Source organism: Balaenoptera musculus, chromosome 1 (genome assembly GCF_009873245.2).
Source record: "Balaenoptera musculus isolate JJ_BM4_2016_0621 chromosome 1, mBalMus1.pri.v3, whole genome shotgun sequence".
Taxonomy (NCBI): domain Eukaryota; kingdom Metazoa; phylum Chordata; class Mammalia; order Artiodactyla; family Balaenopteridae; genus Balaenoptera; species Balaenoptera musculus.
The window spans coordinates 108,101,204-108,124,272 of NC_045785.1; the positions used below are offsets into that span (position 1 = coordinate 108,101,204).

General features: G+C 39.4%; 2 protein-coding genes across 4 annotated transcripts in view; one reads left to right on the forward strand and one right to left on the reverse strand.

Moving 5' to 3' along the window:
* The window catches only part of LOC118901745 (myomegalin), a 73,773-nt gene that overhangs the window by 26,912 nt on the left and 23,792 nt on the right, over positions 1-23,069 (reverse strand). The window contains exon 1 of one of the 3 annotated variants that reach the window (XM_036865295.1): positions 8,603-8,753. The exons of the other annotated variants lie outside the window; for them this stretch is intronic. The gene's annotated coding sequence lies outside the window, so the exon portion shown is untranslated. Of the gene's footprint in view, positions 1-8,602; positions 8,754-23,069 lie in introns of those variants that run through there. 3 annotated transcript variants of the gene reach the window in all.
* Positions 1-23,069, forward strand: part of FCGR1A (Fc fragment of IgG receptor Ia) — a 49,561-nt gene that overhangs the window by 6,484 nt on the left and 20,008 nt on the right. The window contains 2 exon segments of the mRNA XM_036863606.1: positions 8,805-8,849; positions 8,955-9,049. Of these exon segments, the coding sequence (XP_036719501.1) occupies positions 8,805-8,849; positions 8,955-9,049 (140 nt within the window).

Here is a 23,069-nt window from a genome sequence, read left to right on the forward strand (position 1 = left end):
CAACCTTAGCTAACAAGGTAAACTTTTTAATTGACTGATTGATTAATTTTTTTAAGTCCTTAGTTCAAAAAGGTAAAATAGCATTTGTGTAGCTGGCCAGTAAATAGTAAAGGGTAATTTCACAATTATGGACTCTTCTAGGTAACACATTTATGCTAATTTGTAGAGTATCTAAAGCTTGAGCTGTTTTATTTATTTGAACCAAAGTCAGTGATAAGTTATGGGTCACGTGTTCTAGTTTAAGAACAATGAGCCAGAGTAGAAATCCTCATAAGTCACAAACTGGTGAAATCTATAGAGTCTCAGATCATATCTTTAGCATGTTAGGTTCTTAATTTTATATAAATAACTGCTTTTTTTTCTGTTGTTAGAATGGCCAGACGACAATGGTCCAGGTGGCATTTTTGATTTGGTGAGCATGGGAAAGTCATCTCATTACTCAAAATAATTAATAATAATAATAATAGTAATAATAACTTCAGGGATACACATAGAAAAGGCACAAAATAATTATCTATGAAAATTGAAAGGAGCCAAATACTCTCTGAACTTATAAACAGTAACATTTACCTTTTAAAAAAATACTTAATTTCTCTTATTTTCAATTTATATAAGTGATTGTTAGTATACATAAACCAACCTAGGCAGTACATCTTTTGAATTTTTAGAGACCTAGTTTGTCTATTTGCTCCAGAAGAGAATAAATTATACCAATTTGTTTCCTAATAGTTGCACAAGTGACAAAAGATATGTGTACAAAAATGATGACTACAGCATTATTTGTAATCATAAAACCATGAAACCAACCCACTTTAAAAAACAATGTGTAGGGCTTCCCTGGTGGCGCAGTGGTTGAGAATCTGCCTGCCAATGCAGGGGACACGGGTTCGAGCCCTGGTCTGGGAAGATCCCACATGCCACGGAGCAACTGGGCCCGTGAGCCACAATTACTGAGCCTGCGCGTCTGGAGCCTGTGCTCCGCAACAAGAGAGGCCGCGATGGTGAGAGGCCCGCGCACCGCGATGAAGAGTGGTCCCCACTTGCCGCAACTAGAGAAAGCCCTCGCAGAGAAACGAAGACCCAACACAGTCATAAATGGAATAAATAAGTAAATAAAAGAACGTGAATTTCTAAAAAAAAAAAAAAATGTGTAAAAAAAAAAAAAAACAATGTGTAAAGGGTACAAACAAAGGTACAAACAAAGGAAGAAATGCCTTCATCAAAAATAAGGCAGAGGATAATAACAATGATTGAGCAATTACTAAATCCAGGCACATCTGGCTGGTAAGGTACTATTTATACAGTTAAAAAAAAATGAAGTACATAAAATTTGTTACTAGCTCAAAGAGGAAAAAGATGATTTCATCCAGAACCAATGCTCTTAAACACAGGTTACATCAGGCCTCTCTTGTTCCTGTTTCTAGGAAGTTCGTGTCTCCCAATTGTATATTTCTTCCCAACAGATCTTCTGGGAGGATATGAGAGGACAAGAAGTCGCCATTAGATGACAGAAAGGTAAGTGAGCAATTCGTTGATACCAGTTTGGATATTGTAAAAGATTTACACCTTCTCCTGGTATGATGGAATGACCAAACTTTGGGTAATGGCAAAATGCACTTACGCCACAGAGACACAGTAAACTTCCTATTTTCATTGTAATAGAGAGTGATCTCTCATTTAACACAAATGGATTCCACCCACTTTCTGCAATATGACTAGGCAGGCTCCAAAGCCTCATAAAACTAGGGAGATTAGATCCACAAATTAAGTTGTTTGTCACATTTGAAGCTGTTGTGTAGGGTGATTCTGAAACCAGGGCACCTGAATGGTCTCACCCTGCCTTGACCCTCACCAGCTTCAGAAATCAGTACCCCCCTCTCCCCAGATGCCCAGGGAGGGCACTCTCCTCACCCAACCACCAGCCGAGTGGGGCCCAAGGCAAGCTTAACACCCAAGGAGCTCATTTAGGACTTGTGGAACCAATGCAGTTTGAGAGTCTGAACATACAAATAGACAATGGCTAGATGGTAGAGAAATATAGAACTCTGATCCACAACCTGCAGCCACCCGCCCAGGAAACCAACACTTTCTATCTAACAATAAACCCTCAGGAAGCTAACCTGCTATAAGTCAGATTTGTAGGAAGTCAGACTGTTATCTCTAGTAACAATCCAGGAAGCTAAACAATAAGTTCTGGAATAATTGGCTCAAAACGGCCAGGACTTCATTAATAAAGGATAGTTTCCCTAATTTTTATTCCCATTGCAACTTAGAACCAACTAGAGAAAGCCAAATATGCACCCCCAACCAGTCATATAGGATGCCTGGCTTCCAGTTAGTCCACCTACAGCTTCTCCATGCTGACAGCCTCCAATCAGGGCACACCTGAAGCCTTCCCTTTTTTTCACTATAAAGCTTTCCTACTCCTCCGCCTTTGAGCCTCTGCTAAAATGCAAGTAACCCTGGCTGACTCCCTTGTAATAATAGCAAGCTCTGAATAAACTGCCTCTGCTTTTCTCATTTGGTTGGTATTTGTTTATTTCCATACATTGTAGCCTTTAAGCTTTTAGTCCTTTGAAGAACTCTGAGAGCAGAAATAGAAGAAAGGTTTTTCAAAACGGAGAGTCTTATTTTAAAGGGCTCTATTTTGGTCAATTGATTTTGAAGTGTGCAATGTCCCACAGGTGGGACAATGGAGGGGCCTACAGGGCACCATCTGTGCTGCTTGAGCTCCATGCATTCAACTCAATTGCATTCAGTCTCAGTGGGTGGTGGGTCAGTGGGTGGGCATGGGGAAAGGTTCAGGGCCAAAAGGGAAACTTCAGGAGGAGGAAAAGAAGAAGGGGAGGCATGGTCAAGGACAACAAGACCTCCCAGGAGGCTTGTGTAGAGACCCAGGCCAGATCCTGAGAGAAGAGAACTGTTTTTATTCTGTATCAGAATGGGGAGGGAGAAATGGAGAGAGAGGACCTGAAAGAGAGAAATGTACAAGAGCCTGTAGTTGTTTAAGAACAAAGTTGGAAAACATTGTGGATGTTTTCACATCAAAAATATTAAAGGACAGGGAGTGGTCAAGATGCTCAAGGAACTCGGGAGAAGAACTGATGAACACAGTGAGAAGTTTAACAAAGAGTTAGAAAATATAAAGAAGAACCAAATAGAGCTGAAGAATAACTGAAATAAAAATACACTAGAAGGAATCAACAGCAGATTAGATGATACAGGGGAATAGAATAGCAAACTGAAAGACAGAGCAGTGGAAACCACTCAAGCTGAAGAGAAAAAGGAAAAACAAATTTTAAAAAATGAGGACAGTTTAAGAGACTTCTGAGACAATATCAAGCATACTAACATTTGCATTATACGGGTCCCAGAAGGAGAAGACAGAGAGAAAGGGACAGAGAACATACTTGAAGACATAATAGCTGAAGACTTCCCTAACCTGGGAGAGGAAACAGACATTCAGGTCCAGGAAGAACAGAGAGTCCCAAACAGGATCAACCCAAAGAGGATCACACTAAGACACGTTATTAAAATGGCAAAAATTAAAGATAAAGAGAGAATATTAAAAACAGCAAGGGAAAAACAAGAAGTTACATATAAGGGAACTCCCATAAGGCTATCAGCTGACTTTTCAGCAGAAACTCTGCATGCCAGAAGGGAGTGGCATGATATATTTAAAGTGATGAATGGGAAAAATGTAAATACTCTACCCCACAAGGCTCTCATTCAGATTTGCAGGAGAGATCAAAAGTTTTACAGACAAGCAAAAGTTAAAAGTGTTCAGCACTATGAAACCAGTTTTACAAGAAATGTTAACGGAACTTCTTTAAGCAGAAAAGAAAAGGCCACGACTAGAAATATAAAAATTATGAAAGGAAAAATCTCATTGGTAAAGGCAAATATACAATAAAGGTAGTAGATCAACTACTTATAAAGCCTAGTAGGAAGGTTAAAAGACAAAAGTCGTAAAATCATCTATAGCCACAATAAGTAGTTAATGGAAACACAGAAAGATGTAAAATATGATGTCAAAAACAGTAATCATAGGAGGAGGGGAGTAAAAATGCAGGGTTGTTAAAATGAGTCTGAACTTAAGAGGTCAGCAACTTAAAATAATCATACATAAATACACATATAAAGATTACTATATATAAACCTCTGGTAATCACAAACCAAAAATCTATAATAGATACACACACACTGTTATTTTTAAATGGGTATTTGATACATGTAAAAGAAATAAACTCAGTTAGAATCTATTTTAGCACTGTAAACTGAATTGGTTTAAAATCAACATCACCCAAAGCTCAATGAGTATCCACAGTGTCCAGGTTTTGGTCTTTAATACCATTGCCCACAAAATGAAGCAGACTTCTTAAAGAAATGACTACTTCCAGGAATGGTGCAGGGGAATTACAAGGTGAGCATGGGAAAGCTTGGACCAGAAAGCAATGCTCATTAACAAACTATTAGGATCTTTTCAAAAACACATAGCCAGCTTTAAGGAATTCCCAGTGGCATAAGTTGTGATAATTTGAGCATGAAAAGGAATTGTGATTTTTGTGCAGGGGTCAGTAAACTATGGTCTACTGGCCAAATCTGGCACACAGCCTGTTTTTGTAAATTTTTTTTTTTTTTTTTGGAACAGAACCAGGCCTATTCATATATGTATTATGTATGGCTGCTTTTGTGTTACAATGGCAGAGTTGAGCAGTTGTAACAGAGACCATATGGCCTGCAAAGCCTAAAATATTTACTATCTGGTACTTTTCAGAAAAGAGTTTGCTAACCGCAGTCTAGTGGATTAAAAAACAGAATATTGGAGTCCATAAATGATAATCAAAGAGATGAAGTCATTTGCATGTTGAAGTACTTAGGTTCAATGATCATGATGTCTGTAAATTCCTCAAAATGGTTCAACAAGAACATATAATTAAGTAAATGTAAACCATCTGATTTCTATCTTCATAGATTAGTGTTGACTGTTTTGAAATTCACATAAATAAATATACTTTTTGTGTGTGTCTGGCTCTTTCTTTTCATGCAACATAATGTTTTTGATGCATCTGTGTTTTTGAGTGTATTATTTTGGTGTTGTTCATGAAGGTTATTCCTGTGTGTGTCCGTATCACTGTTGATGGATAATTGAGCTATTTCTAGTTTTGGCTATTGTGAACAAAGCTGCTATGAATATGCTTGTACAATTCCTTTCTGTAGACATGTGCATTCATTTTTCTTCAGTATATACTTTGTAGTAGAATTGCTCAGTCACAGGGTAGGTGTACTTTATTAGAAACTGCCAAAACAGTTTTCCAGAATGACTGTGCGAGTTTACCTTCTCAACAGCAGCAAGATATAAGTTATTCCACGTTCTTGTCAGCATTTGCCGTTCTCTGTCTTTAAAGTTTTACTTATTCTTATGGGTGCATAAAGGTATCTCATTGTAGTTTTAATTTGTGTTTCCCTAATAAGTAATGATATTGCACATCTCTTAGGTCTTTTGCCCATTTAGAAATTCTCTTTTGTGAAGAAAGTCTATTCCAGTATTTTGCTCATTTTTATAAGGCTTGGCTTTTGTTATTATTTCTATGAGTTCTCTATACATTCAATACTAGAGTCATTTTCAGTTAAGAATATTGCAAATATCTTCTCTTAGTCTGTGGCTTGCCTTTTTACTTTATGGTGATTTTGGCTGAGCAAAAGTTTTTAATTTTGATGAAATCTAATTTCTTTATTTTTTCTTTTATTGTTAAGGCATCTTACCCTAAGACATCTCTCCTAACCCTAGGTTGTGAATATATTTTCCTACATTTTATTCTAGAAGCTTTAATGTTTTAGCTTTCAGCTTTTACATATATGATTCATCTCCTGACCTCAGCATAATACTTAATCACTATAGAATCCATAGCTTGCTTGCAGACCACCAACCCAGACTCCCCAAAATTTTTACAACCTTTGATGTAAAAACATTCACAATAGTTTCCTGCTCTGCTCTTTGATAACTACAGATCCTTGTACTTCCATCTCTCACTCTTTCTTTGGCCCTCTCTTTCCTTCTCTCTCTTCCTCTTATCCCTACAGCTGAGAAAACCAGAAAAACCTAAAACTGAGAAGAAAGACCTGGTCAATCGGTGCTCAGGAGCACAGGTTCCAGTTTGTAAAACTGATTCAGCCCTTGTGTGGCCTTGGACAAGTAACTTAAACTTTATGTGCTTCAATTCTTTCTTCTGTAAAATGGGCCTAATAGGAGTAGTCTACTTCATTCCACCATTGTTAGCTGTGCCTGAATTTAGTAGCTACTCGATCAATAATGTTATACTTAGTAGAATCATCATTTTCATTGTCATTATCCTCTGCATTATTTTTGAAAAACACTGTGCTGATATTTTGCACCTTAGTTTTACGTCTTCGAGAAGTTATTGTAAATGGAATAATGGAATATGAACGCTGTTGTGTTCTGCATAATGGCTCTGAGTTTTATTCATATTGTTGAGTATATCAAAAGTTTATTACTTTTTATTGCTGAGTAGTATTCCGTTGCATGGATATACCACAATTTGTTTACCAGTGTCCTGATAATGGACATTTGGGTTGTTTCAAGTTTTGGCTATTGTGAATAAAAATGCTATGAACATTCTTGCTACAATTTTTTTTGTATGGACATGTGTTTTCATTTCTCTTGGAAGAATATCTAGGTGAAGTGTTTCTGGGAACAAAAGGATATTTATGTAAATTTATGTTTAAATGTGTAAGAAATTGTCAAACCAAAGTGGTTATAACATTTTACAGTCCCACTAAAAATGTATGAGAATTCCAGTTTTTCCACATCTTCACCAAGATTTGATGTTTTCAGATATTATAATTTTAGCCATGCTACTGAGTGGAGTGGTATCTCAATGTAGTTTTAATATCTGTTTCCCTGACAGCTAATGATATTGAACACTTTTTATGTGCTTACTAGACATTAATATATCTTCCTCTTTGAAGTGTGTTTAAGCTTTTGCCTGTTTTAAAAACTGGGTGTTTCCATTTTTAATACTGAACTGTAGTAGTTCATTATATATTCTGGAGACATAGTCTTTGTCAGATATCTGACAGATATCTCTTGTAACTATTTTCTTCCAATCTGTGACTTGACTTTTCACTTACTTAATGGTATATTTTCATGAAAAGACTTTTTAATGTTGTTAAAGCCTAATGTTTCATTGTATTTTTTACTTCTTTCTGTGTCATATTTAGAAAACCTTTGCTTACTACCAGGTCATAAGGATAGTCTCATGTATTTTCTTATAAAACATTATAGCTTTAGTTTGTATGGTTTGATCTATGATCCAACTCAAATTAGCTTTTGTGTATATTGTGAGGTAGGGATTGCAGGTTTTTTCACGACATGGATATCCAGTTGTTCCAGCACTATTTATTGAAATGATATTCCTTTACCCATTGAATAGCTCTAGGGTCTTTTTAAAAAAATAATTTGACCATATAAGGTGGGTCTGTTTTAGGTGTCTCAATTCAGTTCCATTTATCTATACATGTATCCTTTTGCCATTCCCATACTATCTTGTTTGTAGTAATAAACAGCTTGATAGTAAATCTTAAAGTCTTCCAGGTTTGACTTTTTCACACAGCTCAACAAATTTTGAAATGTGTATATACTAAAGTAGCCACCATGCACATCAAGATATGCTGTCACTTAATCCCTCTCATTTAATTGTAGGATACATGCCTTCACGTATTATGGCTGACCTGTTAGCCAAAGATCCTCTATTGCAGCCTCCAGAGAAAAATCTCCAGTTACCTTCAGAGCTGATTGAGAGACAAAATATCCCCAACATTCAACAATGAATCTAGATTTTTTTTGAAAAAAAAGTTCATTTTCCTTACACTCATGAATACAATGTTTGATTTGCAATTTTCTATTCTTTGTAGGGACAGTCCCCTGGAGGGCCTACCCTAATTTACTAGGCTGATTGTTGAGTGTGGGGTTGCAAATTAAAGGCTGAAGTAGAATTTACTTCTATTGTATAGAAAAGATGATGGGGAGATGCTGAGGAAAGGCTTAGGGAAGAGTAAGCTGGAACTAGAAAGTTGATATTAGGATCTTGCAGTGATTGTCAGATTTCGTAGAAAGAGGAGTTAGATGCTACCTATCCAAAGGCGGAAAAAATGTTGGTGGAAAAAAACAATATTTAAAGGCATTTTATTAGGCCTTGTCATTTATATATCATCTTTCCTTTTCGTTTTTGTAAAATTGGCATAAAGCTGGCCTCATGTGTTTGTTATATGACTTCTGGAATGTGTATTTTCACTGAAATCTATTAAAATTAAAATATTCATTGTGAACGTCCTAGATTTATCTTTTTTTTTTTTTTTTTTAGATTTATCTTAAGTTCCACCAACAGTGCACTTAAAACAAAGTGGTCCCAACCTAAGGGACAAACCTACCTGGCTGAAGTGCCGTTCCTGGGTCTGTGCCATTAACAGTAGTTGCTTTCCCTAGTGTATTGGTTTTCGTATTTCCCCCACACCTGAAAGTCGTCGTTCAAAACCAGCCATAAACCGTTTCCTTTGCTAAAAGATTTTAAAGTACTCTTACCCCAAGTAAGTGCATTTAAAAAATTGACGTATCTGTTGCATCCTTGGAATCCATCAAAAGCCAAGGGAGAGACGTTCAAGTGCTACCAGTTCAAGTGCTGCCCATCTGGGGAGGCAGAGGGACTGCTTACTCGCTGGCCGCCTGGCCAAGGTTGTCGGCTTTGGCTCCAACTGCTCACGGGAACTCGACTCACCTTCACCAGCGCCGGGAGGACCGGGTCCCTGCGGACGCCGACTTCATCTTCAGGGTGCGTTTAGATGAGGAATTCGCATAGGATTTCTTCTTTTCCCTTAATCTGTTTTCTCCTCTCCCTCTGTCTCTTCAAGACCGTTTTTGGATCCTGACTGGACAGGACTTAAAGGAGAGGCTGCCCTTCTCCTACAGGTCTCTTCCTGCCCGGACGTTACTGCCCGCGAGGGAGAACGAGAGGAGCCGGGAGGGCAGCGGGTGCCCGAGAACCACAAAGTCGCCGCGTGCGCCCGCGCGCACCGCGCCTCTGCGTCTCGCGGGCCGCGGGCAAATTGAATCAACACCGCCGGAAGCTTCTCCGCCGGCGCCACGCAAGGTGTGGGGCTCCCGACCGGCGAGAAGGGACCCCGCTGAGGCGGCCCGGCCCTGCCCACGGCCCTCAGGACAAGCCCGGAAGAGGCCGATTTGGACCGGCGGAGCCAAGAAAAGTCTCAAGCGCGGCCCGGCCCCACGCTCCCGAGGTTAAAGGTCTCAAACCCCGAAGCCTTGGCGGACCGAGCGTCGCGAGTTGAATCGATTTCCACGCCTTTATCAGGAGAGTCGAGGGCCAAAATCAGACCAAGAATAAGATTGTGTGGATCAAAGTGCGCAGTTAATCAGAAAGGAAAAACGATTTCTTAACTGATTAGGTTGTGGATTGTGAAAGACCGGCATCAAGTTTTTTTGGCGTGAGCACACGAAGGATGGAGTTGCCCTCAACTAAGGTAAGAAAACTGCAGGTGCAGCAGGTTGTATGGGGAAGATCCGGAATCCAGTTCAGGGCCTTGGAGCCTGATTTGAAAGCGTTTTCCATCCAAGCCGTCTCCGTTGCTACATCCGCCTGAGTACATTTGGACGATGGAGATGCCGGGTCTCGGTGCGCGGCCCCTTCTCACCCCGCGCACATTCCCTCCCGCCTCCACCGGGCCCCTCGCACGCTCCCCGGTCACCGGTGACCTTCTCTCCACACGCAGCCACCTCGCAAAGACGCGTCACCAGGCCAGATCTGAGGTGCTGCCAGGATGAGGAAACTCGCTCGAGACTTGCAGACCCGGCTGGCCTCGCGGGCGCTCGGAGCGTCACCTGCGGGCTCCTTTTTTGGACGAAGCAGGCAGGGAACGACCTTAGGAAAGGATTTCTGGAACGACGGGTGACCCTTCCGGCAGACTCAAGGCCTTCCAGAGCAAAGGGAAAAGGTCCCTCTAGTCAGAAGCAAGGAGAGGAGCTGTCGACTTGCAGTTCCCTGGTGGTCTAGTGGTTAGGATTCGGCGCTTTCACCGCTGCGGCCCGGGTTCGATTCCCGGTCAGGGAAGGAGGTTTTGCTTCCTACGAGGTTTGGCTTTTTCTAACTGCTATCATTCGTTTTTTTCCACGACTGGAGGAGACATGGGGTTAACTGTTTACCGAGAATACATTCCAGAAAGTGAACAGCTAGGTGAAATGTACTATGAATTTAAAACTCCCATATGCGGGGACCACCAAAGTATAAATCCAATTACATGCCCCAAATTGTATGAGACAATTTTCTCCCCCACATTTAAAACCAACACTAGAAATTATCAATCTTTTAGATATGATTTTGAACTTTATTTACCATCAATCTCTTCACACTCAATTTCCCCATAGTCTTTTAAGTCCACAGGAGACAAACTAAAAGAATTCAAGACTCTTTCTCTGTTCTCTTCTGTTTTGGTGTTCACCCTTCCAGGTAAGATAAGTCGCAATAAAAAATGTAAGCCTGGCCTTTTTGCTTGCAGCGGTCTCACTGGTTCTAAATTTTGTGGATATGGAGCTGTAGCTTGGATAGTTTCATGCGTATACTTCACCTTTAGGAACTTCACAGACGTGGTACATCGGAGGATCCCTAGGTCCATCTTTGGAAGTGTTGGCAGAAATAAACACCAGAAATAAAAGTAACAGCTTCTGAAGACCAAAGACTGGTTGGAACCACAGCAGACTTTTTTTGTTGTTGTTGAAGTGTAGTTGATTTACAATGTGGTGTTAGTTTCTGGTGTACAGCAAAGTGATTCATTTGTACATATATATACATATTCTTTTTCATGTTCTTTTCCATTATGGTTAATTATAGGATATTGAATATAGTTCCCTGTGCTATACAGTAGGACCTTATTGTTTATCTGTTTTATATATAGTAGTTTATATCCACAGCAGACTTTTTAAGACTAGAGAGGAGTTGTTTTCATAATTTAATTTTCATTTTGATGGCCACTTTATCTATTTTGATGAGGACATTAGTGGAGGGAAATTTCTTTATTGGATCATTAATTTTTCTATATTGTTATTTATCTAAAGGAAACAATAAAAAATTTTACTATAATGGTGATAATAACAATAAAATTTAATAATAAGATTTCACATCTTACATTATTCACATTGATGTAGCTGGCTTATGCTGTCATGTATTGCCCACTGTATAACATTACCTGATGAGTATATTCAAATATGTAGTAATACGTACTATTTTGTATATATTTTACATATAGATAGATAGATAGACAGATAATGCAATTATTTATAATTCAAGAAGGGAAATATAATGGGAAGGTGTTGGTAACCTCTTAGGTAGTGTAGCCCTGAAATTAACTGATTTTATGCCATGTTCTCACATACTTTAGAAGGCTATGCTATAATATTAAAATGACATTCCTTGGCCAGTTTTGTTGCCCATTTCCTGACCCAGCATTAAACACAGGAGGGGTGACAATGGGAAGAAAATGGCCTTTTGATGGACTTACCTAATCTCTCTCTTTTATTATTACTTAGAGTAACATCAGAAAATCAAAGGGAAGTATTTATGTAGAAAAGGGACATTCTCTGCTCTTCCTCTTCCCCAACCCTTAATACCCAATGGGGGAGCAAACACTTCTCATTCTTCACAATCCAGGACAGATATTGAGCTTCCTTTTCTAATTGTTGAGGTCACAGTATATTAAAACATCATACCAAAGGGTGTGGTTATTACTGCTGCTTTCTACCTGAGCAGCAAAACTTCTAACCCAACTGGTGTCAGGGAGAGGTTCCAACCATGCATCCGCATTCCATCTGCCTTCTTTCTGGCCCTCTCATAGGACTTGCACCATCAGATTCATTTGGGGAAGTTTGGTAAAGGTTGTTTTGTGCTTAGACAGAAGGAAAAACCTCTAAGACCTCGAACTGACCCTTATGTTCTGGTCTAGTTTACTGGAATTCCATCTACTATGGCACAAGCCCTACCAATGGAAGTTTGTTATTGGTAATAACCAGTACACTTTGCTACTTTTCTTTGTGTACATATCTCCCTCAGGGACCCCCCACACCAACCAGCAAACCTAAGTTATTGGCAGGTTGAGATTTGGGAATTCTTTGGTCCTCTAGCCAAACACCACCAATTAAGTGCTCTAATTCCACCATTTTTTTAAATTACACCCACCATATTTTAAACACTTTATTTTGGAAAGTCCAGTTTGTAGGCAATGGAGATTATTACTTTAATGTTATTTCTGTATTTTTCAAATTTGAGCTATAATGGAGATTTCTCATCAAAAAGCATGGAGGCCAGAAGACCGTGGAACAACAATTTTTACTGTAAAACAAACAGGTCAAACTTTGGCAGGAGTTATAAGTCTAGCATGCAGTGGTGGCTTCCATATCAGAAATACAGAGTTCTTTACTTTTTGAGAGAAAGCAGTTTTGGTTTTTTTGTTTTTGTTTTTTTCTTTTGGCTGCCACAGGGATTGAGAATGGCCAGAGGGATTGATCCACCTAGTTCCAAGTAACTTTACTTGACAAGAAAGCTACTTGCATATTGGGGTTTATCAGTCACTCCTGCTAGTAGCAGTCTGATAACACTGCAGTCAGAGCTGTTGATATTTAAATTTTTGACTCGTCAACCAAGAGGATATTATTTACACGGTGAAACTTTGGACATTAGAGGGTACAGGCACTCATGCTAAACTTTGACCCATCCACTGGTGGCAAACCCCAGGGGAGTTTATCCCATTAGCACTTTTTTTTACACATGACAGTACCCTGAACAGAAGAATCTCCTTTAACACTTTAAGATCATTCATAGTATAAGCATGTAACTCACTAATTTCAATTACACATTTTCACAGCTATGCGTTGAATTGACTTAAAGGCCTCACTCATAACTTTAACTTTGTTTTTCTCTTTAATGCAAGTTGTACCCAAACTCTGTCAGTTGAATTCACACTCTCTTTTGCAGGAACACAGACCAAGGAGTTTAACACTTGCACTTGATGAGTTACAGCAGCAGCCAAGAGACCATTTTACGCCCTTGACAGAAAGTTCAGGAAGTGCAAGGAGGTGTGACCAGTCTGTGAGGTCAGTTGGAACAGTGGGAGGCTTCTTATTATCTGAGGTCAGGAGGAGGAGAAGAGAGGGACTGGAGAGCATGAGGGTGGCAGCCCCACAGCAGTAAGCACAGCTCTGCATTTTGGTTTTAAGAGGCTGTCTACTCAGTCTCAACAAATTTTTAGAACAACTAAAACACTGTTTAGGTGACTGTTTTCGATCCTTCCTTGTCACTGCCCAGCCTCTAAATGTTCATTAACTCGTGGGATAGTTGGAGGATCCTTATTCCCTCCCCACTCCTGCTCATACCCACCACTTGGGGGAGAACATCCCGGGGAGCCTTCTCATATCTCCTAACCTGGCTTACACAGACCCTTCTCTCTTTTCTCCAAGAAGGTACTGTGACCTCACTGGCCCTACCCTGGGCACCAAATTAGTCAGGCAGTCTAGCAGTCCCTAGACAATGGTATAGTGGCAGCTGCTAGTCACACTTCTGTAGAATTGGTCAGTAAGGAGACAACAATCTCAAATGAACTGAAGTAGTTCATTATTTACACACACAGCATAAGCAAATGTAGCACGTTGTCAGCTCCCCACATCCATAATTCCACAAAATCACACCACACTGGAGGGATCAGATGACAAGAAGACACAAGTGATGGCTTGCTCTGTTACGAAGGAGCCAGTTTCCATGTTACAGCTGAGTGGTTTTACAGCTTGTAGTTGCGCCCTAGGAGGGTGGGGGCAAGGTTGGAAATTTCTGTGTCTCACAAAAGCAAGGAGGCAGGTGAGAAACTATCTGCTGGTAGCCTGTCCCAAGGTAGGGAACCTCCTATAAGAGATCAGTGAGAAATAGCCTTATGATAGCACCTCACAAGACTGCCTATCTTTCCATGTTCCGAGGCATTCAGCCAAGACTTGGGTCAGACTCCAGTTGAGCCTTGCCTATGTGGCCTATGTGGAGAAGTATAAGGTCACCGGAGTACCATACCAGAGCCATTCCCCTGTACCATGAACCTTGAAAACGAGGTTGACTGGACATGACATCTTTGATTTGCACTTTCTTTACATAAGTTCCTTGAAAATACTGCTCCACTCTTGCCTTGCTTTGTACGTTGGTGCTCATCTAATTCTGTTGCTTTTATAACTTATTTCACAGTTTTGCCTGGCAAGCCTAAGGATGTTTTCTTTATTTTTGTTTGTTTGTTTGTTTTCTTTATCTTTAAAGTCTAAGAGTTTTACTATGATATTGTCTTGGAGTTGATCATCCTGGTTCAGTTTTCCCCGATACCTCATGAGTCCTTTCATTTTGCCTCATCATATAAGTAATCTATCATTTCTTTTTTATAAATCAAGTCCCCTAGTTTGTTCTGTCTAAAGCCTGATTCTTGTATGTAACACATTACAATTTTTATTCAACAAATACAGAGATTCCCAAACAAGTTAAAACAAAATAGTAAAACAACCCTGATGATTTCAACACAGTATGCCAGTTTAAGACTTAAAAAAAAAAAAAAAACCCATCAGTTTATAAACAAAATGTAGAAAGACATAATGTCAGAATAAGGAAACCTTTGAATATGAATAATTTATTATTAAAAAGAGAAATGTAGCTGGCTTGAAAATAGGTTAAAAAAACTTAAATTTTAAGCTATTCTTAGGTAAAAAAATTTTGGAAGATTAATCACCAAGTTGTCTTTCTAACACATTAACACCCATTACTTTTAAATGGCAGTCTTTCACAGGAGCTTCCTAATGTGTCAAGAGCTATAAAACAAAACCCTATAAACAGTTGCCAGATTCTCAGTTCATTTTCCCTTTAAAAAAATATAATTTTCAGGCTAACACCTGTTGACACACATAATCAGGTACACGGGATCCTTCCCTGTGTTCGGGACAAAAATTCTACCACTGAACCACCAATGCTTCCCTTTTGTTACACCACAGGCAGAGTAATTAGAGTGTCCAGAAAGACCCAGCAGTAGTTCCAAAAGAAGCTTTTTATGGTGCTAATAGCTAACAAGGACACCAGAACAAAAGGTTTTTAATAGGAGACTTATCGTAGACAAAACTATAAATAACAAAATATCTGATTTATCTGATCAGACTCTTAACTCTGAAAAAGATTCTGTCCAACTGCACAACAGATTCTGATAGAAGAACATCAGAAATTCATCCAGGTTCTTTGTTTCTGTTCCTAAATCTTCAATTGTCAACCTCAAACTGTTGCCTGAGAAGGTAAGCTAACTTGTAGGTTAAGTAAGGTACAATTCTAATCCAGGAAAGAAATAGGAATCAGAATCAGAATTACAATTAGAAGAAAGAGGGGGAAAGGGGACAGAATCAAGATAGAGATAGTGAAGAGATCAATTTTGGTTCTTGGAGTTGGTCCTTTGAGGCTATTTTTTTTTTCGTGAAAGAGTAATGATCAGTCTTACAATAATTATAATAATATGTGTCTGTTTTTTAAGGTGCATAAAACATTTGAATGGGTATATAGTATGAAAAGATTAATATTGTTTGCAATCAATATTTAATTTTTTGGGAGAATTCAATTTCCTAAATTAATAGGCTTTGATTTATTAGCTGTATGAGGCATAGACTATTTTAAAGAAATATTGATTGTTAAAATATTAGCATGGTGATCTTTTGGTGAAGTTCAAATAGTATAGAGGTTTCTTTCCTCAATCTTCCCTGGGGAAATTAAACTGATGAAAGGAGCCTGGGGAGCTCCCCCACATTTTGGGACTTAGGACTTTTTGAAAGACAGGAGCTATGACCTGCAAGCATGCTTCTCCTGCTGGGAAGCCAAGCTAGTTCCAGGCTGAGTCATAAACTTGTTTTCAACAAGGAAAACAACCATCACCTTGACCTTGAAGAGCTTTGACTCTATCTGCCCTCTGCTCAACACCCAAGACACACACAAGCTCTGGCCAACATGCTTTCAGTTACCACCTACATCAACCAGATCTACATTTATTCCCACATCCCTTTCTAAACTACAAACCTATACTTCCAACTCACAACTCCTAATTCACAAGTCAGTGCCTCATATGCGTCTTGGAGTCACAAATGCTAAAACTCAACATACCAGTGAGTTCCCTGTCAGCATCAGTGAGTTCCCTGACACCACCCTCTGCCTCAACACTCTGTGATCAGACCCAGGTACGGCATCCCCAAAGGAGTAGTATACTGTCCCGTGTTTCAATCCGTCAGTAAAACCATACCCAGACCTCTTCCCATCCCTGCCTAGTACATTTATCCTCACCACCATCCAGCCTGTTGCCCATACCAGATCTTACTATCCTTTTTGGATAGACTCTCTCATCCTCCCAGCACAGAAGTTTATTTCCAGTATAATTAATAAATAGTGCTTAAATTTATAGGATTCTCTACAGATTCACCTCCACTTCATTACTATACCTTTCCTCTATCACCTCTTACCTCCATTAATCTAAGCAGATCAAAAACTGGCCTCCGTACAGCCAGTCTAGTCTACTCCAGGCCCTTTGCCACACTGCATTCTGATTGACCATTCCGTGGCATAAATCTGGACATACCTGTACCTAAATCCACGTCATCCAAGACAGTAGCCAAGCAACAGTAGTCCTCCCTCCCTTGGTCATTAGGGCCCTGGAGACTGTGGGAGGTGCTGCGAAAAGAATTGCAATAGGGGTTTCCCTGGTGGCGCAGTGGTTGAGAGTCTGCCTGCCGGTGCAGGGAACGCGGGTTCAAACCCTTGTCTGGGAGGATCCCACATGCCGCGGGGCGGCTGGGCCCGTGAGCCACAATTACTGAGCCTGCGCGTCTCGAGCCTGTGCTCCGCAACAGGAGAGGCCGCGATAGTGAGAGGCCCGCGCACCGCGATGAGGAGTGGCCCCCGCTTGCCGCAACTGGAGAAAGCCCTCGCACAGAAACAAAGACCCAACACAGCCAAAACTAAATAAATAAATAAATTAAATTTAAAAAAAAAAAGAATTGCAATAGATCAGCCTCTGAAGTTAGTGGTTTCTGGACTTACGTTGGCTTTAAAACATTTACATATTGGAGAAGCAGAAGTCTCTGACAGGGCTTGGAAATTAGGAAGCAAGGATAAAAATGAGTCACTGTGCTGGTACACCTGGCCTTTTGACTTTTCAGTTTCACCAAGTCAGTTTCCTAGCAGCTGGAGTAAAGGCCTCCAAAAGGCCCCTGTAGGAAGTTCTCTGGAGGAAACATTCTGAAACTTGGTCTTACGGGAATTCTTAGTAGTAAAGATCAGAGGTGTCCTAGAAGCACAGAGGTCTTCACACAGGGACAATTTTGGGTTCCTCAGGGGAGAATTTTTATCCTTTAGAGGGAGCTGGGTCCTACCTGCAGTTCTCTTCCATCCCAGACCAAGCTCCAGAAACAGTGGGCTGCTTAATGTGCTGGAATCTGTGCAGTCACTGAGTCCAGGGTGTGGACAGGTGGCTCCATTTCTTTGAAGAATCCTGGTAGATGAAGTCCTAGGACCTGCTGTTGGTTGTGGGAGGATCAATCTCATGAATTACTGGATGTGTTATGATCTGTGAAGAACACCTTAAACTAAGAATACTGGTGCTTCAATAGCAAGCATTTTATCTCCCACCTGAGTGACCCAAGTTTGATTGCAGGCCAAAACGTACAACTGTTTTTCTTCTTCTTTGTGCACCATAGTGGCTTCATTACTACCTCTATTAAGTCTTTATTGCAAATGCAAGTCTCATCTTTACAAAGATCCAACAGGCAGGGGCAACACAGTCAGCTGAGGTAAGGGAGGGAAAGAATAAAATGGACAGTGTTTTGGGAACAAAAATTGTTGAAGACCGTTTCTAAACAGTAACGTGACAGCCTTGGGACTGGGATAGGGCTATGATCATGGAAAGATTAGTGCCTGGCATGAGTTACACAACTGTTCCTCTGGGGTGCATCTTCCAAGGCAGGAAGTAAGTTCTGGTGTGTTGCTGGGACATGTAACATTTGGAGCTAAAATCCTTTCTACACTCATGTGTATAACCTCTGACACCATGACATCACCTACTAACAAATGAGTGTCCTAGAATATGAGGAATAACTTTACTGTGTTTCTGTCTTTGGAAGTTAGCTTTGGAAAAAGATCAGAAGATTTCCCTCCCTTGTCATGCCTATATTATTCTGATTTTCTCTTGTCATGATGCATGTAAATGTATCCCAAGAGATTTGAGGAACATAGAGGAAGTCTCACCCTCTCCTTTAGGTTGCCATTCCATAAACTTTTCTTGAACCTCCTGTTATGTTACACTGGACCAGAAAGATGAGGAATTTGGCCAATAAAGACATTTCTCTCAACAGGTCACTGTACAGGTCACCACAATATCACAAATGGTCAAAATCGTACATTAAGTTAACTTTTGGAACCTACTATCTGAGAAGTCAATTGTTCATTTTGAATTCTAATTATCTACCTCTTCTAACAGCCTATCAGACAATTACAGTCAACTTAACAGAGGAATATTCAGAACTTCTGACTTAGGTGGGCACAGCAGATACAGAACAAAAGCTGTTTAGAATGAGAGAGAAACGGAAGTGTAGCTCTAGAAAGTGCTAAAGGCAGTCAAAAGCCAATCAACTTTGACTGCCAACCATTCAATTAACAGCATAACTCCCTAACTGACTGACCACATGGCCAGTCCTCACAGATGAGACTACATCAAGTGGTAATGTGGACAGTTCACCTGCTGAAACAGAGAACATGTCCACCTTATCTGTACTCTGTCCAAATCTGCCAGCTCCAGAAGGCTGAGAGTGCAAGAGAGTGTAAGACCTCTGCTTCTTTGGTACATGCATAGGAAACACAGGAATTTAGGGGATAGCCAAACAATAAGGATGGGGAAATTGGCCTCACCAGTTTTGGTGTTATGAAGAGACAAAATTAAGAGGGAGGAAGGGATAATGTTTGAAGTTCTGTGGGGTGGTGGAAGACTATTCTGGTCCAAATACCTCCTGCTATTGGCCCAGTGATAAGTGAAGCAGTTGGCATCAGAGAAGCCACAGAAATGGGCATTTGATTTACTATGGGAGGCAGAGACGAAAGAGCAGCAGAAAGCTGGACAAGAGCAGGCAAGGAGTTTGGCACTACCATCCATCCATCTGCATGCCAGAGACAGTGTCATCCTGGGTTTTTCCCTACAGTCTCCCCTGACCCTGGACAGTTGATAACCTAAGATTTGCCTAGGGAAGAAATTCTGAGGGCAGGCTGTGGCATGGGAATCATCCTAAATTATAACATGACTGTAATTACATACACAAATTTTAAAGATAAGGTATCTTTAAAGGTTTATTAGTTTATTATGCCTTTATAGTTGGAGGGTGAAGAAGAAAATATCAAAGTTCTTTGTCTAACAAAATGACTCATGGAGATTAATTTATATATCATTACCCGTAATAACCAATTAGCATAAAAGGCAATTAGAAATGGATGGTTGTATTCCACAAGAGACATATTCTGAAGTCATGTTTTTTGCCTTAAAGTCTATTAATGTAGCTACTTTTTGGTTAATATTTTCAATAAAGCTTCTTTTTTCTCCTTTTGTTTTCAACCTTTCTTTCTGTCACTTTATAGTTTTGGTATATCTCTCAAATACAGCATATAGTTAATTTTTAAATCCAGCCTAGCAATATTTATTTTTTACTGTATAACTTAATCTCCTTAAATTTATGTAATTGTTGATATATTTAATTTAAAATCTATCAGCTTTATCTTTTTCTATTTGTCCTCTTTGTTCTGTGTTTCTATTTCTCTCTTGAGTTTTTTTTAATTGGTTATCTTTTTAAACTATTATAACATTATGTTTTTTATTGTTTTATATATACTTTGCTTCAATTTTTTCCTTCTAAATTTTTAATTGTACTTCACTTTGTTTCTATTCTTTTCATGGTTAGTTTAAAAATTACAATCTTAATCCTTAGTTTATCAAGCATAGTAATAATTATGACCCTTACCGTCATACTGAACAGTATAAAGACCTTGGGATACTTTTATTCCATTTAGTCTCACTCTGCATATATTCTGTTATCATTTGTTATAGTTCTAAGCATTTTTAAACCCCAGAAGACTTTTTATGTATTTTTATATGGCCAATGTTAATTTAGATTTATCTATGTATTTACTATTTTTCTCTTTTTTTGTGTCTGTCTTTCCATGTGGAATCATTTTCCTTCTGCTTGAGAAACGTCGTTTAGAGATTTCTTTTGTGTGGGTCCCTGGTGAAGAACTGTTTCAGCTTTTTTTCTCTGAAAGAGTCTTTAGTTTTCTTTAATTATTGAAGACTATTTTTATTAAGTATAGGAGCCTAGAAGCAGTTACTATCAGAACATTGAAGATATTTGCATTTGATTTTTGCTTTTCAAAAGTCAGTCAATAGTCTAATTGCTGCTGATTTTAATGTAACCTCTCTTTTTTCTCTGGGTGTTTGTATAATTTTTGTCTTTGTTTTTGATTTTCTGCAATTTTAGTGTGATCTCTCTAGTATTGATGTCCCTTTATTTACCTTATATGGAATTGGTTGGCCTTCTAGAATCTGTTGGTTTGTGTGTTTCATGTTGTCTCAAACATTACTTCTTCTAATATTACCTTTACCCTGTTTTCTCTCTCTTCTACTTCTGAGACTAACTAAAAAATAAGGTAGACCTTCTCACTCTATTTGCTATTTTTTCACTTATGTTTAATATTACTGTTTTTCTTCTTGTTCTACATTTTTAATTTTTTCTTCTTCCCGATCTACCACTTTACTAATTCTCTTTTCAGCTATGATTGCTCTCCTGTTAAATTCTTCCACTAGGTTTTAAATTTTAGTTATTTTTATTTTGTTTCAGAATTTCTTTTTTTTCTACCAAGTGAAGAAATCGTTTCCAGGAAGAGGGAAGGATCAACTGTTGTTGATAGATTAGATAAATGTTGATAGATACATAAATGAAGGTAAGAATTGACCACTGGATTTAGCAAAATTAGTCATTGGTGACCTTGCAAGAGCAGTTGCAGGGGAGTGATGGGGATAAAAGCATGATTTTAGTAAGTTCTAGATCAGAGACTGAATATGCAAATGGACAATGGCCAGATAACAAAAATAGAACTCTGACCCACAATTTGTAGTAACCAGCCTAGAAACTGACCCATTATCTACACTAACCAGCCCAGGAAGTCAACCTACTATCCATAAGTCAGAGTTGTAGAAAGTCAACCACTTTCTCAGCAAACAATCCAGGAAGCCAAACAAAAACCCTTGTAATAGCCCCAAATGGCCAGGACTTGATTAATAACTGACAGCTTCTTTAATTTTTGTCCCTGCTTCCAACTTAGGACCAACCAGAGAAGGCCAAAAATGCACCTTTAACCAGTCATATAGGACATCCTACTTCTACAGCTGGATTCTGGAAGCTGTTAGCCTGCCTACAGCTTCCCCATGCCAATAGCCTCCAATCACAGCATACCTGAAGCCTTCCCTTTTTGCCATAAAGCTTTCCCACTCTTCTGCTTGCCTTTGAGTCTCTACTAAACCCAAAGGATGGTGGCTGACACCTTCGCTATAGCAAGTTCTGAATAAATAGCTTTAGCTTATTCTCATTTGGATGGGTTTATCATTTTAGAATTTCTGTTTGACTCTTCTCTAAGGCCATTCTGTCACTTTTTATAGTTTCCATTTTGTGGTTAAAATGTTAAACCAATAAAAAAAACAAATGTTTCCCCTTCTGCATGACAATTTGACCTTTAATTAACCTTCTAGGTCTGTTTTCCTGGAATCTTATAAGGGTGAAAGATCAACTATATTACTAAAATACATTGCTGATATAAAAAAAAAAAAAGGACTCCTGATTGACACCTGGACTTGGAAAAATAAGCATCTGGTGAGAAGCTATACTTTGAGCTTCCTTGAATGCAGTGACTCTTGTAACTTGCATAAACCTTGCATGGACACTGGAAACTATGATATTGTTACCTGAAAACTGGGTTCACCTCTTGGTGAGTGTTGAGTCAAAAGACACAACCAAGCTAAAGATTGAGAGAAGGAACGGTTTGTTACTTGCAGCAAGTAAGGAGAATGCCAGGGATCCTTCCCAAAGCAGTGTCTCCCCTCCCAAGACAGCAAAATTGGAGAAGTTTTAAGCTAAGGGTATATGCATATTCATAAAGGAGGTTGGGCAGCCAACAGGATCCAAGCTTTAGTTTACTGAAGTCAGGAAGGTCAGAAAAGGCCAACCTCATCATCTCTTAGGTTCCTGTTGAACTGGTGGTTGAGCTTGGGGGGTAGGGGGGTGGTAGGGGGTGTTAAATTCTGCAAATCAGCTCAAGAAAGTGCTTCAGGCTAGTCTTTACCATAGAAACAGAACTGGGAGTCTTTCCACAGATTTATTATCTTTGCTATTGTTACTTCTCTTGCTTGATATAACAGTTTGTTCTTTTGTTCCCTTAAGATCATTATTACTGAGACCTGTTCAAGGGCAAGCAGTGTGGCCAGGCTTAGATCACAAAATGGCTTAGGCCAAAAATGGCTTCTATTATGTCAAGAAAGCCATGCCTGGTTTTCTTTCTCCAGGGACCCCCCTACCCTATCTGCTTACACTGTGAAGTTTTTGCAAGAGATACTGGTTCCTGGGACATGGAGTTTCAAAGCCAGGGTGGCTCCACTATATCTTTTTCCCTTACACCTCACTCTTCATCTGTCCTGGAATGGAAAGTGAGGGCCAGAGAACCAAGATAATATCTCCTGGGTGGCAGTGCAGACTGCTGCAAGGACTACTCCCACAGAAGAATAATGCCTGAGACTGCCCTGCCAGGAAGCTGTAGTTCTTATCTTTTATCTTTCTGAGTAGACTGGTGCCATGTGTGGCCTATGAAAGTCTTGTGATTCTGAATGTTTAGTTGAAGCTAAGAAAACTCCCTAATAGG